Below are 16,525 nucleotides of genomic sequence, written 5' to 3' on the forward strand. Positions count from 1 at the left end.
TTAATTCATCCCCCCCAAATAGAGGCAGGTGGCATGGGGGAGGTTAAGCAGCTTGTGTCTTTCATGTGCCTGTCCCTGTGCCTGCCCTTTCCCCCCCCACAGCCTCAGGTCACCCCTCCATCTAGACTGCTCTCCAGGAGCAGGTTCCATCCCCGTTCTAGCCTGGGGTACTCGGCATAGTCCCAGCTCAGCCCCTATCCTTAGTGCCCTAGGCTAGCATGGATGGAGCCTGCCAGCTCAGAGCACGTGTAAGGGGGAAGGAGAGAGAAGCTGCTTAGAGCAAGCTTGCCAAGTCTTGCACTGAATCAACCCCATATAAATATGTTCAACTAAATAGCCACACTACATAATAATGAAAATAAACCTATACAAAATCCAAAGTCAAAGAACAGTCCACTTGAAGCTTCATGTTTATTCAATTCCTTCTTGTTTGTCTTTGATGGCAACCTGTAAAATGAAAGAAAAATTACTGTTATTAAGGAAGTCGGTATTAATGTCTGTATCAGTAAGAGATCTCACTTATTTCTTCTCAAAGTGCAATTTAAGGATCAAGAAGTTAAAGATGAGTAAAGCAGAAACATAAATTATTGTAAGAGAACTATTTCAGACTGAAAAGATTATTTTTAATGAACTATTGCTTAGCTATGAAAGACTGGTATTTAAAGCAGAAGCATAAATACCTGCCTCCATTGATGCCTGAGGGAGAACCCTCATTCTACACATCTATCATTTTTAATTATGGGAAGAAATTTGCATGATAAAAAGAATAAGTTAGAGGCTTTCCTACCTGCTAGCTGCTTTATTCTTTGACACTGCTATCAGGAGTTATGACTCAGCTCCTATCTACTTATTCTTTAGCAAAGTACAACTTTATTTTGAAACAAGGATCAAGTAAAATTTCATCCCAGCTAAAGCAGCTGAGAGACTTCCTAGTATGGAAAAGAAATTAAGACTTGAAAGAACAAGAACTCTGCCTTTCAGACATGTATGAGAATCTGTTGTCTAGAACAGCCTATAGTGATAAGAGTATGGAGAGAGAGAGAACCTATGCTGACAATGAGGGAGGGAAACAGAATCAAACATTTGGGAGGATATAAACAAGTTGCAATTACTTCTGCAGTCCTCTACTTCAGGAAAACTGACTTTAAGCTCAGGAGCTTGGCAGTGAGGCTCTAAAGGGCCACAACCCAAAGGGGAGGGGAGTTCAGGATGAGTGGTTGCTCCTCAAAGGAGCAATCCTGGATGCCAAAGCAGAGTCTATTCCGTATCAGAAGGAAGGCAGCAAAAGGGCATAAGCTCTCCAGGGAACTAGCAGACCTCCTGCGTCTAAAAAGAAAGACCTACAAAGGATGGAGGACTGGATCCACCTCCAAGGAGGAATACTCTTCACTGATCTGGGCCTGCAGGGAGCAAACCAGGAAAGCCAAGGCTGCAATGGAACTCCAACTAGCTATGAGTATCAAGGACAATAAAAAAGTCCTTTTTTAGATATGTGGGGAGCTGGAGGAAAAGCAGGGGCAACATTGGACCCCTGCTAAACCTGATGGGACAACTGATGTCCAGGAAAAAGCCAACTTGCTAAATGGGTACTTTGCGTCTGTCTTTCACCAGTCCCATGGGATGCCCCTGCCCATTACAGGACAGGGAGACCCGGGTGAGGGAGATTCCTTACCCTCCATCAATGCTGACCTTGTGAAGGAACATCTTGAGAGGCTGGACACCTTTAAGTCAGCCGGCCCTGACAGGTTACACCCCAGGGTACTCAAGGAGCTGGCGAGCATCATAGCTCAGCCCCTGGCACAGGTCTTCAAGAACTCCTGGTGCTCCGGTGAAGTGCCTGAAGACTGGAAGAAGGCCAATGTGGTGCCTATCTTCAAGAAAGGGAGGAAAGTGGATCTGGCAAACTACAGGCCCATCAGCCTGACTTCTATCCCAGGGAAGGTCTTAGAAAAGATTATCAAAGAGGCCATTCTTAACAGACTGGCCAATGGCAACATCCTGAGGGATAGCCAGCATGGGTTTGTTGTGGGTAGGTCCTGCTTGACCAATCTTATTTCCTTTTATGACCAGGTGATCTATCACTTGGACAAAGGAGAATAGATTGAGGTTGTATATCTTGACTTCAGCAAAGCCTTCGATCTGATATCCCATAATCACCTCTTGGCAAAACTGGCTAACTAGCCTCGGCCTCACCATGATCCACCGGCTGAAGAGTTGGCTCTGTGGTCGGACCCAGAGGGTGGTGGTTGATGGAAGTCCATCACTGTGGTACCCTGTAACCAGTGGGGTCCCTCAAGGCTGTTCTTGGGCCTATACTATTCATCATTTTCAGAAATTGGTATCAGAAGCGGACTGGCCAAGTTTGCTGATGACACTAAACTCTGGGGTAAAGTTTCCACACCTGAGGACAGGAGGGTGGATTCAGGCTGACCTTAACAGGCTCAGGAAATGGGCGGACAAGAACCTGATGGTGTTTAACACCAAAAAATGCAAGGTTCTCCACCTTGGGAGGAAAAACCTGCAGCATGCTTATACACTCGGCAGTGCTACGCTGGCTAGCACTACAGACAAAAGGGACTTGGGGGTCACAATTGACCACAAGATGAACATGAGCCTTCAATATGATATTGCTGCTAAAGCAAGCAAAAACGCTGGCTTGCATCCATAGATGCTTCTCAAGCAAATCCCAGGACGTCATTCTCCCCCTGTACTCGGCCTTAGTGAGGCCACAGCTGGAGTACCGCATCCAGTTTTGGGCTCCACAATTCAAAAAGGACATGGAGAAGCTTGAGAGGGTGCAGAGATGAGCCACGCACATGATCAGAGGTCAGGAAAACAGACCTTATAAAGAAAGGCTGAGAGCCATGGGACTCTTCGGCCTGGGAAAGTGCAGGCTCAGGGGTGATCTGGTGGCCACCTATAAGTTTATTGGGATGCTCACCAGGATCTGGGGGAATGTCTGTTCACCAGAGCTCCCCAAAGGATGACAAGGTCGAACAGTCATAAACTCCTCCATGACCGTTTCAGGTTGGACATAAGGAAGTACTTTTTTACTGTCTGAACCCCCAAAGTTTGGAATAGACTGCCGCCGGAGGTGGTTCAAGCACCTACTTTGAACGCCTTCAAGAGACATTTGGATGTCTATCTTGCTCGGATCCCATGATCCCTGCTGACTTCCTGCCCCTGGGGCAGGGGGCTGGACTCGATCTTCCAAGGTCCCTTCCAGCCTGAATGTCTATGAAATCTGCACAAACGTCCCACAGTAACAACTACATTTTACCTTGGCTTCACAAAAACTGCATGGGTACCAGAACCAAATTCAGCCAAGACTAATCAAATTCTCTGATGGAGACAGCTGGCTAAGAGTAAATTTTCCTTTTTAAATCAGTAGCTTTTAACTGCCATAGTTTTCTACTGGGGGTGGGGGCCAGCCTTCTGTAGAGATGCTGCAGTTTAGCAAAATAAACATGCTTACCCTGAACCTCTCCTCCAGAAGGGAAAGTTCACTGATCAGGTCTGTGATGGCATTGGTGAAAGCTTCCTGAGGACTATAATCAGGAGTAGTTTGAACTCGAATGATAATTTTGTGCTCAAGAGGATGTGGTACTTTGTATCCTGCAAACAGCACCTGCGGGTCTTTCAGTAACTGCCTAAAATGGGAGAGAAAGCTTTTATTAGAACAGGGGTGGGCAAAGCCCAGCTCATGGGCCAGATGAGGCCCATGACAAAATCCATTTTCCAGCGCCGCTGTGGCAGCAGCTCCTGGGTACCATTGCTGGACTCAGGTCTGCTGCCCAGTGCCCAGGCCTGTTTGCCCTTTCCCACCCCTCTGCACCCACTGCTGGGGGCAGGACCTGTGTGGGCAGGACACGTGGCCAGGAGCAAGATGGGAGGGTAGAGCTGGGGCAGAGCTGCGACCCACTGCCCACATGCTCCTTTGGCAAGTGTGGGTTCTGTAGGCAGGTAGCAGATTGTGGCTCTGCCCCGGCTCTGACATTGCATCATCACCACTGCAAAATCCCAGCCCTGGAGCAGCTCTGTGCCCAGCCATGCCTTGCCCATGTCACTGCCAGCTGGTCTCCATGTAGAACCCGGGAGCGTGGGGCTGTGACAGTGCAGGGTAGAGCCCCAGAGACTGGATGCTGGCTGGATCCACCATTTTGCCCACTCCTGACTTAAAGGATGCAAGGCAGGGGTCAAGCAGTTTATCTACAGAAAGTTTGTAAGATCCTGAACTATGCAACTGTGCTGCTGGGACAAATGTTTTTCACTCAACATCATCAGATCCCACCTTTTTTTTTTTTTTTTGGGGGGGGGGGGGGGGAAGAGAGCAAGACAAAAAGAGAGGGACCATATTTGCTCTAGATTGATCGAACTAAATCTCCTTATCCAAATCCCTGTCCATGCATTTCATAAAACCTATGCATGCTGGAACACTGACAGGTCCCAGTCTGCAAGCTGAAACAGGAGTACAGGTTTCCTTCACTTTATGCTGTACATGTGTTTCCTGGAAAACGGCACATAACTTGAATTCGCATAAAGGGAACCCACTTTACAATGTAACAAATAGGGATACGTTCCAAGACCTCAACTGCACTGACCCCCAGACTGATTTCTACCACTTTTGCAAGACAAATTTGGTACCAGGCTGGGTGGTGGGACAAGCAGAGGCCTGGGGGGCACATGCCCTCCAGTCTGTGTGGGGGGTGGAGGCAGCTGCCGCTGTGCTTTGAGCCCCGCTGCCCTTGGAGCTGTGCGATGCGATGCGTGTCCCATCACCGGGGGTGCAGGGGGTGTGGCGCAGCTGCAGCACGGAGCAAAGCCCTCAGGCTTCCACTACGCCAGTTGCATAAGAGTGAATTTACCTTGCCTATAACGAATTTTTGGTAAAAAAAGGGTCATTGCATAAGAGTGAATTTGCATGTACAGAACCTGCATAAAGCGAGGGAAACCCGTAATGCAAATGATGAAGGGTGGCAGAGCTTCTGAGGGCATGTCATCATGAAGTAATTTATGTGGGCCTGTACACTGATGTAAACTACACTGGATGGTCATGGAGGGGCCCAATGCAGCTTATCACAGGATAGCTCACAACCATAGGAGAGCATGTAGTAGTTTGCCTTGAATATGATCCCTGCTGACCTCCTGCCCCTGGGGCAGGGGGCTGGACTTGATGATCTTCCCAGGTCCCTTCCAGCCTGCATGTCTATGAAATAACTTGCCCTTGAGTAAGCTGTGGACAGACATTTAAACCTGTGCAACTACATAGGAGTCACATAACAGTTTCTGGCACAGCATTTCTCAACCCACGAGTGGGTTGCAAGAATATATGAAAGGGGAGCAATCTTTAAAAACGGATTCTCCTGTAAAGGAGGCAACCCTGGCTTTTCCCTCGCAGGGTGCATGGGGCTGCTTGGGGCCCCCGTGCCCCACACCCTGGGGGCAGGACTGGCCCTCCACGTTTACAAATGGGTCCTGCCTGGGACAAAGAGTTGAGAGCCACGGCTGTAGCGCGCTGGGTGAAGTGGCCGCGTTTCAGGCAGCAGCACAGCACCCACTGGGCACCCCCGCACCAGTGTCAGTAAGTGTGTGGCTCCCAGAGCAATTAATTACTGCCTGGTGGGCGGTGACACTGAGCAAAGAAAGCACAAGGGTGTGAGCTGGGACCATGTTCACCAGACCCCGCACAGAAAAGCTGTGGGTCCCGCAGCCCCACTTTCTGCTGCGGCTGGAGGCCTCGCGCGGCTGCCCCGAGCCAAACGGTGGTGTGTGGGGAGCACCACGTGGGGGCGGGCCCGGCCGCAGCTCTTGCCACCTTACCCGGGGCCGGGGCTGCGCGAGGCGGGAAGGCCCGGGGGGGCGCAGCGCTACTCACGACTTGATGATGTTGCCCAGCGTGTGGTCCTCCTTGTTGATGGTGAAGAGACAGGCGTTGGGCACCTTCGTGTCCTTGTTGATGGTGATCCTGCGGGCAGCAGCGGTGAGTGCAGCCCCCGGGCCCCGCCTCCTCCCCGCCCCGCTTCCCGCCCGGCCCGGCCCGGCCCGCTCCCCCCTCCCCCCCCGCTCACTTCTTCTCCCCCTCGAAGAGCAGAAAGGACTCGAAGGCCGGTGGCGCGTTCATACCGCCGCCGCTTCCGCTCAGCCCCGGCCCGGCGCGACGTCACTTCCGCCCCGCGGGCCGTGCGAGTGACTGCAGTGCCCCGAGGCCCCGCCCCCCGCGCGGGAGATGCGGGACGAGCCGCCTCCAGGGCGGAGGAGCGCTCCCCCCCCCCGATCCTGCTCCGAGCGGCCGCGGCCCCTGCGGTCCTGGTCTGGTGAGCCTGAAGGTGGTTGCTTATTCCCCGTTTCTTATTCCCGGTTGCCACTTCTTTTTTCAAAGCTAATCTAGACCCCATAAAAGCTTGTTATTAATGAACGACACATCCTACACAGAGAGAATTGCATTAGCTATGCAGATGTACTAATTAATATGTAAAATAATACCCTGCATCCAGTACAGAGCCCTAAGTGCAGCTCAGATTAGGATGGGATTCGGGGCAAAATACTTCGTGGGCCACCCCAAACTTCCTCTCATGCCACTGGGGGGCTGCCCCAAAGAGCCCGCGGGGACCACGGTCCTGCCCGGCCCAAAGCAGGCTTTGGCTGTGCCAGGCTGAGCTCCCCCCATCCCCGCTGTACTAAGTCTAATGGCTCGAATAAGGAACTGGCTTTGGGGCTGTAATTATGGCTAGAAGTCCTGTTTGGGCCACCCCACGGCACACCCCTGTGCCACCTGGGGACTCTGCTGGACACGTGTGACCGGTCTTACCCTGTCCAGAGCGCAGGTTGTTCGTGCCACGCTGCTAACTAGCAGCACCCCCCCCCCCAAATGCCGAGTGTCAGAGCTGACCTGAGCAGGGTGTGGGGCCTGGGGCAAATCAGCAAAGTGGGGCCCCTGCCCCTGCTCTGATTCCCCCGGACCCGATAAAGCTGCCCCCACTGTGGTTGGGGGAGCAAGCAGCTGGATGCGGAGATTGCCCTGCCAGGATGTCAACTCACAGGGGGAAAAAGCCCTGTTGTATTAGATTTTTAGTACTGGCCCAGGCCAGGCTCAGCTTCAGGGCTGAAGCCAGAGCTGAGCCACCACCCGCTACAGGCCTGGGTGGCTGGAGGGGTGTGGGAGACACTATGCAGCCTGTCCTGCCTCCTTACCACCTTCCCCAACCCGCTCCCCGCCAGCAGTTGAGGAACTGCTTACCTTCATCTTTGGCTCAAATTATTGATTCAAAGTCATCTTGGATTGAAGTAAATACAGTAATGTAGGCCAGGTCTGGGAGGAGATAACTCAGGACAGATGAAAATGGAAGTGCATCAGAGACCAAAGTGCTACACTTTGGTCAGCCATGGGAAGGAAGTAGTAGAAAGGGTTACTGGAACCCCGCTCTCCAGCCCCCTGTGCTAAGCCTGTCCCCATCAGCCCCAGAGGCTTTGCCTGAGGGTGCAGCAGGCAGGCAGTGAGGATGCAGATGCTGGGCGTCATGATACAAGATGCCTTTATTGTACATTCCCATACAGAGCACCTGCGCCGCGTTGTGCTGTTGTGCAGTGGTGGGGAGGGCGGCGCCACGGACACCCCATCACAGGCCTTCACTTCCAGAGGCTGCAGTCACCCAAGTAAGGAACACACCAGCCATGGCCTGGCAGGCTCTGGCCACAGCCCATGGCACGCAGCACAGATGGACTTCCCTCTGCCAGGTGGCTGCCCTGTGCCAGTGGCATTGGTTGTATCACCTGCTGGCACTCTGGCTGCGTGCACAAGGCAGCACTGCTTCCGTGTAAGCCAGCAGGCAGCCAGCATGGGGAGGAACTGCAGGCTCTGTGCAGCAGCATGGCAGCACAGGGCAAACAGCAGCCTGGCTTGGCTGCTGGCCTGAGAGCATGACACAGGCAGCAGTTTGTAGTGGCCCTGCTACACGGTCTGGGCACTTGTGCAATGGCTGCCTGAGGGACAAGTGGTGCTTGGCATATCCCAGGATCCCCAGCAGCCTCTTTTCATTGCCAGCATGGGCACAAAACACCAGAACCTGCCGTCAGTGACTTGGATGCAGGGCGGGCCCACCTGTCACAAGAGAACTCCCATGGCCCTAATATCCTTCTCCTCAGCGACAGATGGGGAAACTAAGGCAGAGAGGCCTGACTCTAGGTGTTCCAAGATCCGCCCCCCTCCACTCCCAAGTGCTCCTAAAAGCCCCAAAGTGCCTTACCCAGGCTGGATGATGCTGGGAGCAGACCTCTAGAGGCTTGACTGAAGAGCCTCTTGCCCCCCAGCCTCCCTAATCTGCAGAGCTTTCACTTTGTGGCCAGCAGGATTCCTTCCCTCCCAACCCTCCTGCCCTGCACCCGCAGGCAAGAGACAGCATCTGAAGTGCTCAGCTCCAGGACTATTAAGCCTTTCCCATGCTATGTGACATGATGCTGGTGCCACAGAGGGCCAAGCCTCTCAGGGATGCAGGTTATAGGGTTCTGGTGGTCATCAGCATCCATAAGAGTGTGCAACCTTTCTCCAGGGTCTCAGCAAAGGATCTCCAGACACCTGAACAGAAGAGGGCATGAGCATGTGGATGAAGGTGCTAGCCGCACTTCAGAGATGGTGGATAGAGGCAGAGAAGGGTCATATGATTTGCCAAAGGTCACACAGTGGGTCCAGGGCAGAGGAGCAAAGGGAACCCAAGTTTCCCGATCCTCAAGCCATGCCTCATCAGCCAGTCCTGCTTTTCTACTGCTGTTTTGGCCTGTGCATGATTTCTGGTTTTGCTGCTACATTGAGATTGGCTGGGTCCATTTGACCATGGAGATTCAGTGCACAAGGGAAGTGGCTTACATACAGGGATGCAATGTGGCACCAGATGGGATTTGGACACATGCATGGGTGTTGGTTGACAGATGAAAACCAGAGACACCATAATGCCAGCCTGGTGGAGGGGAGATGAAGGCAATTCCATGCTACCAACTGAGTGAACCAGCACACACTGATCCCACACTCGACTGACATACATCACTAACAAGGGCACGAGAGGGAGGGGGGAACAGATTCCATTCAGTAATGGAGACACTGAGCTAGCCGAGTCCATTACATGACTTTCTGAGTGGCAGGGCAAATGTGCGAGCAAGAAGTCAGCACGAGGAGATTTCCCCCTTGCTACTTCATCTGGTGTTGGCAGCTCCCACGGACACAGCCAGACCGCACTAGCGTGAGTGACAGCACATCCCTGCCCTGGTGGACTGGCTCTCGCCCAGGCGGTCACGTCTGCAGCTCCACAAGGCAGTTCTTGTCCTTGTTGGCAATGCTGGCCTTGTGGTGGGCTTCCTCGAGGTCCTGCAGCACGTGGAAGAGCCTGGTGGGACCATCCATGTTTTCGGGGGCTGTGAGGGAGGAACAAGCAGAGGTAACACTCGCAGTTAGATTCCTCTTCCAGCAGCAGCTGCTGCCAACACACCCATCCCCAAGGAGGGGATGCCACTGCCTGGCCCAGGGCCTGGAGAGGCAGCTTTTGCAATATCAAGTCAACTATTCTCTGACTAAACTCTAAATTTTCCCTGTTTTTTGAGGTAAAATTGGGTTTGCAAGGAAGCAGTGTCTTTTATGAGGTAGAAGTACTGCCTTTTCTGAGCAGTGCTTACATTTTGCTCAGCAAAAAAAAAATCCAACACTTCACACCCATGGATTCAGCCATGCTGATGCAGGCCCCCAGGGAGCTGTAGCTCTGTTGCCTCATGTCTCCATTCTCTGCTGTGGGCCGGGCTACTTGGCTGGACTACATATCCCACCATACACACCAGCCACGTGCGCTCGTAATCCACCTCCCACAGCCATTCTGGGGGTGCATGGGCAGTAGGGGAACCCGGGAAGCCAGTGTAGGGCTTCTAGCTTATACCAGCGGAAGGGCCTTTGTGCCTAAACACAAGCCGTGGGGACTGAACAGTGGCAGGAAAGCCTGCTAAAGGCCAACCGCCTCCTAAATCCATCTGTGTTCTTCCACCAGAGCCCATTGCTGTGGCACTCAGGGATGGCCATGGACCTTCTGTAAACCATGTTCACACGGTGAGGTCACTCAGGGCCTGATCTAGTCAACAGGAATCTTGCCACTGCCTTTCACAGACTTTGGACAAGGTCTGCTATGTGCTTGCTGCCCCAGTTGACCAAGATGTCCTGTCCCTAGGTCACCTGACGCTGGATGAGGCAAGACCGGCGAGATTCCTAACCTGTTGCACATGGAAAAACCACACGTTCAGTGCTTTCTTTAGCGAGACCTGCTGTGTAGTTAGGGGAGCTGGAAGACAGGCTGGTGGGCACCAAGTGCCCTTCCCTCATGTCTGAGAGAGAAGCAAATCCACCCCAGGTAGAACAAGTACTGCCATCTGAGCCTATTGGGGGGAATGGAAGTGATCACTTCAGAAGGGGAATGAGCACTATAGACCGTGGAGGAAACACGGCTGCACAACAACTTGCAAATCAAGGTGGTCCCAGGGGTGCCCTGGAAGGCTTGATAAGGCAGCACTGTCACAGCAAGGTAGTACCTTCACTTTGGCTCAGGCCGTTTTCCCTTTTCTCCAGCATCAACTCCTGGTACTTTTCCCTTTGGATAACAAGAAAGAAGAAGAACTGGGTTTCTAAGTGCAACACACACAATGGGCCAATTCCCCTTGTCAGCTTGGCCTCAGCCTTATTCAATTCTGCAAGACACTACCAACAAAGGGAGCTGGAGGTGTCCAGCACTGTGCAGGGTGGTCTGTCTGCTCCCCTGGCTAGCTTGGGGCATGCAGTGGCTTCTCCTAAAGACTGAGGAGCCATTTCAGCCCCTTGCCCATCCTCCTTCCCGTGTTCTCCCGCTCTACTGTAGCACTCCGGTGGGGTCACAGAAAGGCAAGGCCAGCCCAGATGTTACAGGGGCAGGAGAAGGCAATTTGTGGAGGAGGAAAAGAGAGGAGCCCTATCATCAGGGACGGGTACAACCAGGCACTGCACAGCAGTGCTGAGAACAGTCCTGCCTGAAGGATGGGGGGAGACTCATAGGACTCATAGGACTTTATGATTTCTGCTTTCTGGACTCACCCACCTGTTTCCCCCCAGTGCACCCCATCCATCGTCACAGAGACTGGTCCCCACAGAGCCTGGTGTACACCGCCTCCACCCCATGTTACCACAGCCCGTGGGACTGGTGCATAGAGCCTTAAACGAGGCCCAGGCCAGTTCCAGCCTGAATGGGACAGGCCACTGGATAGCACAGTGCAGGCAACTCTCCTCACCTGTGGCCCCACGGCTGTGCAAGCTGCTCTGTGCTGGTCAGTCCCTGTCCACTGCTCATGATGATCCCCAAGAATGAGTGCATGGCATGTGAGACTCACCCCACATGTACATCCTCCCAGGCACCCACTTGTACAGTCCTAGGCCCGCTGTGGGGATCAGCTGCCTCACCTCATCGCTTCCCTCACTCCAAGCAGGTGCCTGAAAATCAGCTGAGACTCTAGGTCTGGATCCAAGGGGTCATTCCACTCCTGCAGCGTGACTCCGTGCCGGGTTTTATCACAGCCCAAACCTAGGAGGCCAGCGAGAGCCAGGAGGTTGGTGTCAAATGTGCGTCTGGGTGACCTACCCGAGATCCCATGGGGACTCAGTGGTAGAGTCGTGGCAGAGACCCCACAAGTCCTGCTGCTGTCCCCACCTGACTCATTCGTCGCCCTTTGCAGAGAGCAGGCTGCAGGGCACAGTACCTGACTTGTCCTTCTGGTGGCAGCAGCTCCACTTGTCTCCTCTGAACACACCCGGGTGATAGGAGCACAGCATCTCTGAGTTGTTCACGCAGACCTTCCTCAGGGCTGACAGCCACTGGTTCAGCTCGTTGACACACTGAAACATGGGCAAGGGGCTAGGACTGGAGCTGGGGGTGGGGTGTCGAGCTGTGCAATGCCAACCCTGCACAGCTTAGAGCCAGGGCTCCCACACATTGTCCTTGCACCCAGCCCAGCACGCCTGCTGCCTCTAGCTGTGGCCCTTGCATGAGGCAGCACCTCCACACTGCAGCACCTCCTGCTGCCCAGATATTCCCAGGCTGTCCCTGGTTCCTCAGAACCACGGGCATGATGCATCGCTTCAGCTCCCAGGCTCGCACACTCCAGTCTGGTCCAACTGCCCAAGCTCCTCTTTCTCCACTACCCATGGGCACACCCCCCACCCACTCCACAAAGGCACCTGCCTGGTGGCAGTCCCACCTTGCACTGCAGATAGGCCGTCTCCGACTGCCCCGTCTCGTCCATATAGATGATCTGCATCACGTGGGAGTTGCCAAAGCTTTTCTCCTCCACCTTCTCAGCCGCCCGGATGTTGGACAAGGTGATGAAGGAGCTTTTCTGAATGGCAGCCCAACGCAGGGGGCAGAAGCATTAGAGGGGAAGACAGGCGTGACCTACCAGATCCAGATGGCCGTGGGTTCCTTCCACTGCAAGGACCACTGGGCATGGGCTGTGAAGCAGCTCCATTGCCTTTAGACCTCCAAGTGATGAGTTAGCTAGTCCCACCTCTGAGGCTTCACATGCATACTGCCCATCCCCCTTTACCTCCCATGTACGCTCCCTCAGTGCTAGGGACAGTTCAAACCCATTCCACAGACGGGTGAGTGAAGCCTAAGCCCTGCTTCCAGCTGCACCCCTCCCCACTCCAGGCTGCCAAATCCTTGCACTTGCCCTGCCAGGTCTCACAGGGGCAAATATCCTCCAACCCTGTCCTATGTGTCCTTAGGGGCTCAGTGCCCTCTCAAGAGGCCCATGGGATGCTGGAGTGGAAGCAGCATAGAGATGGGGGCTGGTGCTGAGGGCTTCAGCAGGAAAATGTCTCTCTCTGTACAGTTCAGGCAACACCCAGCACCAGGCCAAGAACTGCACTTCCCCAGTACAGACCAGAAGAGACTGATCCAGAGGCTGGCTGCCAAGGATGTATCGGTCCCTGACACCATATGCCCATCCAGTCCCAGCTCGCAGCAGAGCATGACCTCCTACCCCTGCCCTCACCTTGGAGCTGGGTGTCTTGGCAAAGCTGAGGGCTTCACTCGTGAGGGAGAAGTACAGTTTCTTGAAGGACGACGACATAAGTGGCCCTTTGCCTTTGGTCTTGTGGATGAACAGTGGTCCTTCCTTCACAATGAGGGTCTGCAGGGTCAGTGCCTTCTGCAGGTCCAGCTCTGCAAATGACAGACCCCAGGGCTGATGCTCCCAGAGCCACAAAACTTTTGTGGGAATGACAGCTGGCAGCCTTGGTGCCCCTGGGCCTCAGAGCAGTGATGGGCATGGAGCCGTCACTCCCTTCTTGCAAACAGGGACACAGGGCAGGTGACCCAGAAAATCAGAGGCAGCCCCATGGACTGGGATGAGGACGGAGGTCTCCTCCTTCCTAGCTTAAGGCCCTCTCCACTGGCTGCACTGCCCTTCTTATGAGGCACGGGGAGATCCATCTGTGTGCCATCTACCCAACTATCACCATATAGACTAAACAGAGTGACCAAGTTCCAGCCAGGGAACACTTTCACTTCAGGACAGGGGACCACCAGCAATGGCAAATGCCCCTGAGCCAGCCAGACCCAGTGTGGGTCCCTGGACAATCTGGCTTCAGGAGCCTTGTTCACCTTCCTTCTCCTCAATGTCCACGAGCTTGGTGATGAATTCCTTCATGTGGGCGACACCCTGCTGGATGGTGGGCTGCAGAGGGGCCATCCATGCCTCCTTGGCGCGGCTCGCTGCGGTGTCCATGTTCCCAATGGTCTGGATTGCCTGGCCCCAAATGAAAAGGCAGGGCTCATGGCATGCCCAGAAAGCAGCCAAGGTGCCTCGCAGCCATCAAAGAGGCCTGTACACTTTGGACAAGACTAGAGCAGGACCACGCCACTTGGCACTGCAGGACTCCCCAGGAGACCAGACCCCCAGCAGCATTCCTCACGGCAGAGAAAGGGGCTCTTTATGGAGCTGGAAGGACACAGGCAAAGCAGTTCTCTGCCTGTGTGACTGACTCAACTGGTTCGAGATTCCCCCCCGGAGGCCTCCCCACAGAAATCTCACCCAACCATGGCATCTGTAGGAGGGGGTCCTTCAATTGCTGGGGGACCCCAAATCTATCCACTGCCCAGGAGTCAGTGCCCAGTAGTCACTGCCCCATCCCGATCCATGAAGGCATCTTTCAGCTTGCCCAAAAGAACACACAGCCCTGGGGCATGCTCACAGGGACCCCAAAGGTCCCTGAGGCACAAGACCCACCTCTCCCACACACACACACACACACGCTGACAGCGCATCCCAGGGCTCACCTTAGCCAAAAGCAGCAGGGTGCGACTGGTACGGGCATCTGCGTGCTTCTCCCGCAGGTGAAAGAGCTTGGGGGACATGACGGCCGGGGAGAAGAAGCGGAGGCTGAGAAAGCTGGTAACGGCGATGAACTTCACGTTCTGTGGGGAAATCACTCATCGACACTGATGTGCAATGATAGGTGCATGTCCGTGCACACACACACACACACACACACATGCACTGGCATAGGGCTCCACTGCTGTTACCATCTGTGCAAGGCAGACCAGAATGGGACCCTCCAGGGCTATCAAGGCCTTGAGACATCTCAAAATGCTGCAGAAACCATCCAGTGTATCCACCCAGCCCTACAATGCAACCAGCTCTGGGGTGGGGGAAGGTGTCAGCTGTTTACTAGGACTCGGGAGAATCCTTCCTCCTGTATAAGCTGCAGGAGGGGAATTCAGGGAAGGCAGGATGTCATTCCAGGGGCCAGAAGGAAGTGGGCACTGAGGTTCATGCCGCTCTCCTTCAAAAAGCCCCTCGATCCTTCACAATCACGAGCCGCTAGGATTGGAGGTGGATCCCACAGCAAAGACGACCTGCTTTCACTGCTGTGGACAGCTCTCAAGTGTCCTTCTGCAGAGCTGCCACGGGGTGTCGCGGGAGCTGCATCTCACACTCTCCACACCCCAGGTCTTCTCTGCAGGCCTGGCTCATGGGTTGGACCCCATCTCCGTAACAGAATTTCCCTTGGGGAAAGGCAAGGGCATGGTACATATAGGAGCCCCTAGCCATGGTGCATCTGGGGAAACAGTGTGGCTGGGAAGCCCAGCCCAGAGAAAGGGATGAGAGCACAAAACAACTGGACTACAGCTTCTGTAGGGCACCACAAACAGGTCTCTGCATCTGAACCGTTTGGGTTTTCAGGTGTCCTCCAGTTTAGAGTCTCTCCCACAGGGTGCCCCAAGGAGTTATGGTCCCTCTGGCAGTGTGGCAGCCTTCTCCCGGGCCCTGTAGTGCCTGCTCCCCTGCACTGCCCCACACCAGACAGACCAGGCCCAGAAGCACCAGTCTACTGACCTTGTGCTTGTTCTCGGGGAAACGCTCTCCCACTCGTGTGAAGAGCTGCCGGAAGGTGGCACGGATGTTGGCGGGACACATCTTCACTGACTTGGCAATGGCGGCAAGGAGCTCACCCAAATAAGACTGCAAGTGCTGGGCACTCTGCTGGATCACCTCGCTCTCCGTCTGGATCCGGTGCAGCCCTGAGCACCTGCCAGGGGCCAGACAAACACACTCAGGCAAGACCCACTGTGGGCCCAAATGCTCTCAACTGCTGCTCAGCTGGGGGACAGTATTAGCATCCCACATGCTTCAGGGCTGACTGGTGACAGGCTGGGTCAGGAAGGATTTTCTTCTGTCCTGCACTGTGCTGGGTACTGCACCACTGGTGAATGCAGGGGGGCCCAAGAGCCCAGCCCTAGCTGCTGAGACATGCAGGCCACTGAATGAGCAAGTGTGGCAGCTGCTGGGTGCACCCACTTCTAAGTCATCATGTGACCCCACAGTGATTTGTCTGCATTCAGAGGCACCGACACCATATCTCCACTGCACAATGCAGCACAGGGTAGGGACACCTCTGACTGAGGCAGCTTGGGCACTGGAAGCAGTAGCAGCATGTGAGCCTGGACACCACACCATAATAATTTACTCTTCTTCCCAGCAAGGTTAATTAACACCAGGCTAATACAGCTCTCCAGCCTCAGGTGCCTGAGCCTGCCCCACAGAAGCCCATGCCTGTGCCTTACAGGGTGACATACACAGAGATAAGAGTGGGAGCTCCACCTTCCCAGCCATGGATCCGGAGCTCTGAACTGGCCTGAATGCCAGCCCTCTGGTGCTACTGGGCCAACATCCTCCAGAGGTCCACGGTACAGACAGACAGGGACCTGCTGGCTGGTATTTATGCAACTATGCTACTGCTCTAGGTAGCAGAGTGTGGCTGCGTGCGAGATCCAGTGCCAGGGATGAGTGGGGACCTCTGATGTTAGCAGAGTGGTGCCAAATGACCACTCTGGGTCCCCAGACTCTGGCCTTTCAAGATCATGGGCCAGATCTTATTTGCACCAGATTTATACCACTGTTATTCCTCCTTTATAGCCATGTGAGAAGAGGATCAGGCCCCTGGCAGGTGGCAAGGAGGTAGGCCCAGTGC

At 54.3% G+C, this 16,525-nt stretch overlaps 2 protein-coding genes across 2 annotated transcripts in view; both read right to left on the reverse strand.

Annotated features, from left to right (window-relative positions):
* Nucleotides 1-392: 392 nt before the first annotated feature.
* On the reverse strand, nucleotides 393-6,177 carry POLR2J (RNA polymerase II subunit J). The gene is made up of 4 exons (XM_006270745.4): nucleotides 6,069-6,177; nucleotides 5,876-5,965; nucleotides 3,476-3,650; nucleotides 393-447 (listed from the first exon to the last, which is right to left on the reverse strand). The coding sequence occupies exons 1-4, from the start codon at nucleotides 6,119-6,121 to the stop codon at nucleotides 412-414; spliced, it is 354 nt and encodes a 117-aa protein (XP_006270807.1). The 5' UTR covers nucleotides 6,122-6,177; the 3' UTR covers nucleotides 393-411.
* A 1,338-nt stretch (nucleotides 6,178-7,515) lies between these two features.
* Nucleotides 7,516-16,525, reverse strand: part of LOC106736752 (ras GTPase-activating protein 4) — a 46,320-nt gene continuing 37,310 nt past the window's right edge. Inside the window, exons 13-21 of the mRNA XM_006270746.4 lie at nucleotides 15,391-15,583; nucleotides 14,331-14,468; nucleotides 13,656-13,800; nucleotides 13,045-13,214; nucleotides 12,250-12,387; nucleotides 11,752-11,887; nucleotides 11,456-11,576; nucleotides 10,558-10,616; nucleotides 7,516-9,402 (exon numbers count right to left, since the gene is read on the reverse strand). Coding sequence (XP_006270808.2) covers nucleotides 9,281-9,402; nucleotides 10,558-10,616; nucleotides 11,456-11,576; nucleotides 11,752-11,887; nucleotides 12,250-12,387; nucleotides 13,045-13,214; nucleotides 13,656-13,800; nucleotides 14,331-14,468; nucleotides 15,391-15,583 — 1,222 coding nt within the window. The 3' untranslated portion in view covers nucleotides 7,516-9,280. The remainder of the gene's footprint in view (nucleotides 9,403-10,557; nucleotides 10,617-11,455; nucleotides 11,577-11,751; nucleotides 11,888-12,249; nucleotides 12,388-13,044; nucleotides 13,215-13,655; nucleotides 13,801-14,330; nucleotides 14,469-15,390; nucleotides 15,584-16,525) is intronic.

Source organism: Alligator mississippiensis, chromosome 14, assembly GCF_030867095.1.
Source record: "Alligator mississippiensis isolate rAllMis1 chromosome 14, rAllMis1, whole genome shotgun sequence".
Lineage (NCBI taxonomy): Eukaryota > Metazoa > Chordata > Crocodylia > Alligatoridae > Alligator > Alligator mississippiensis.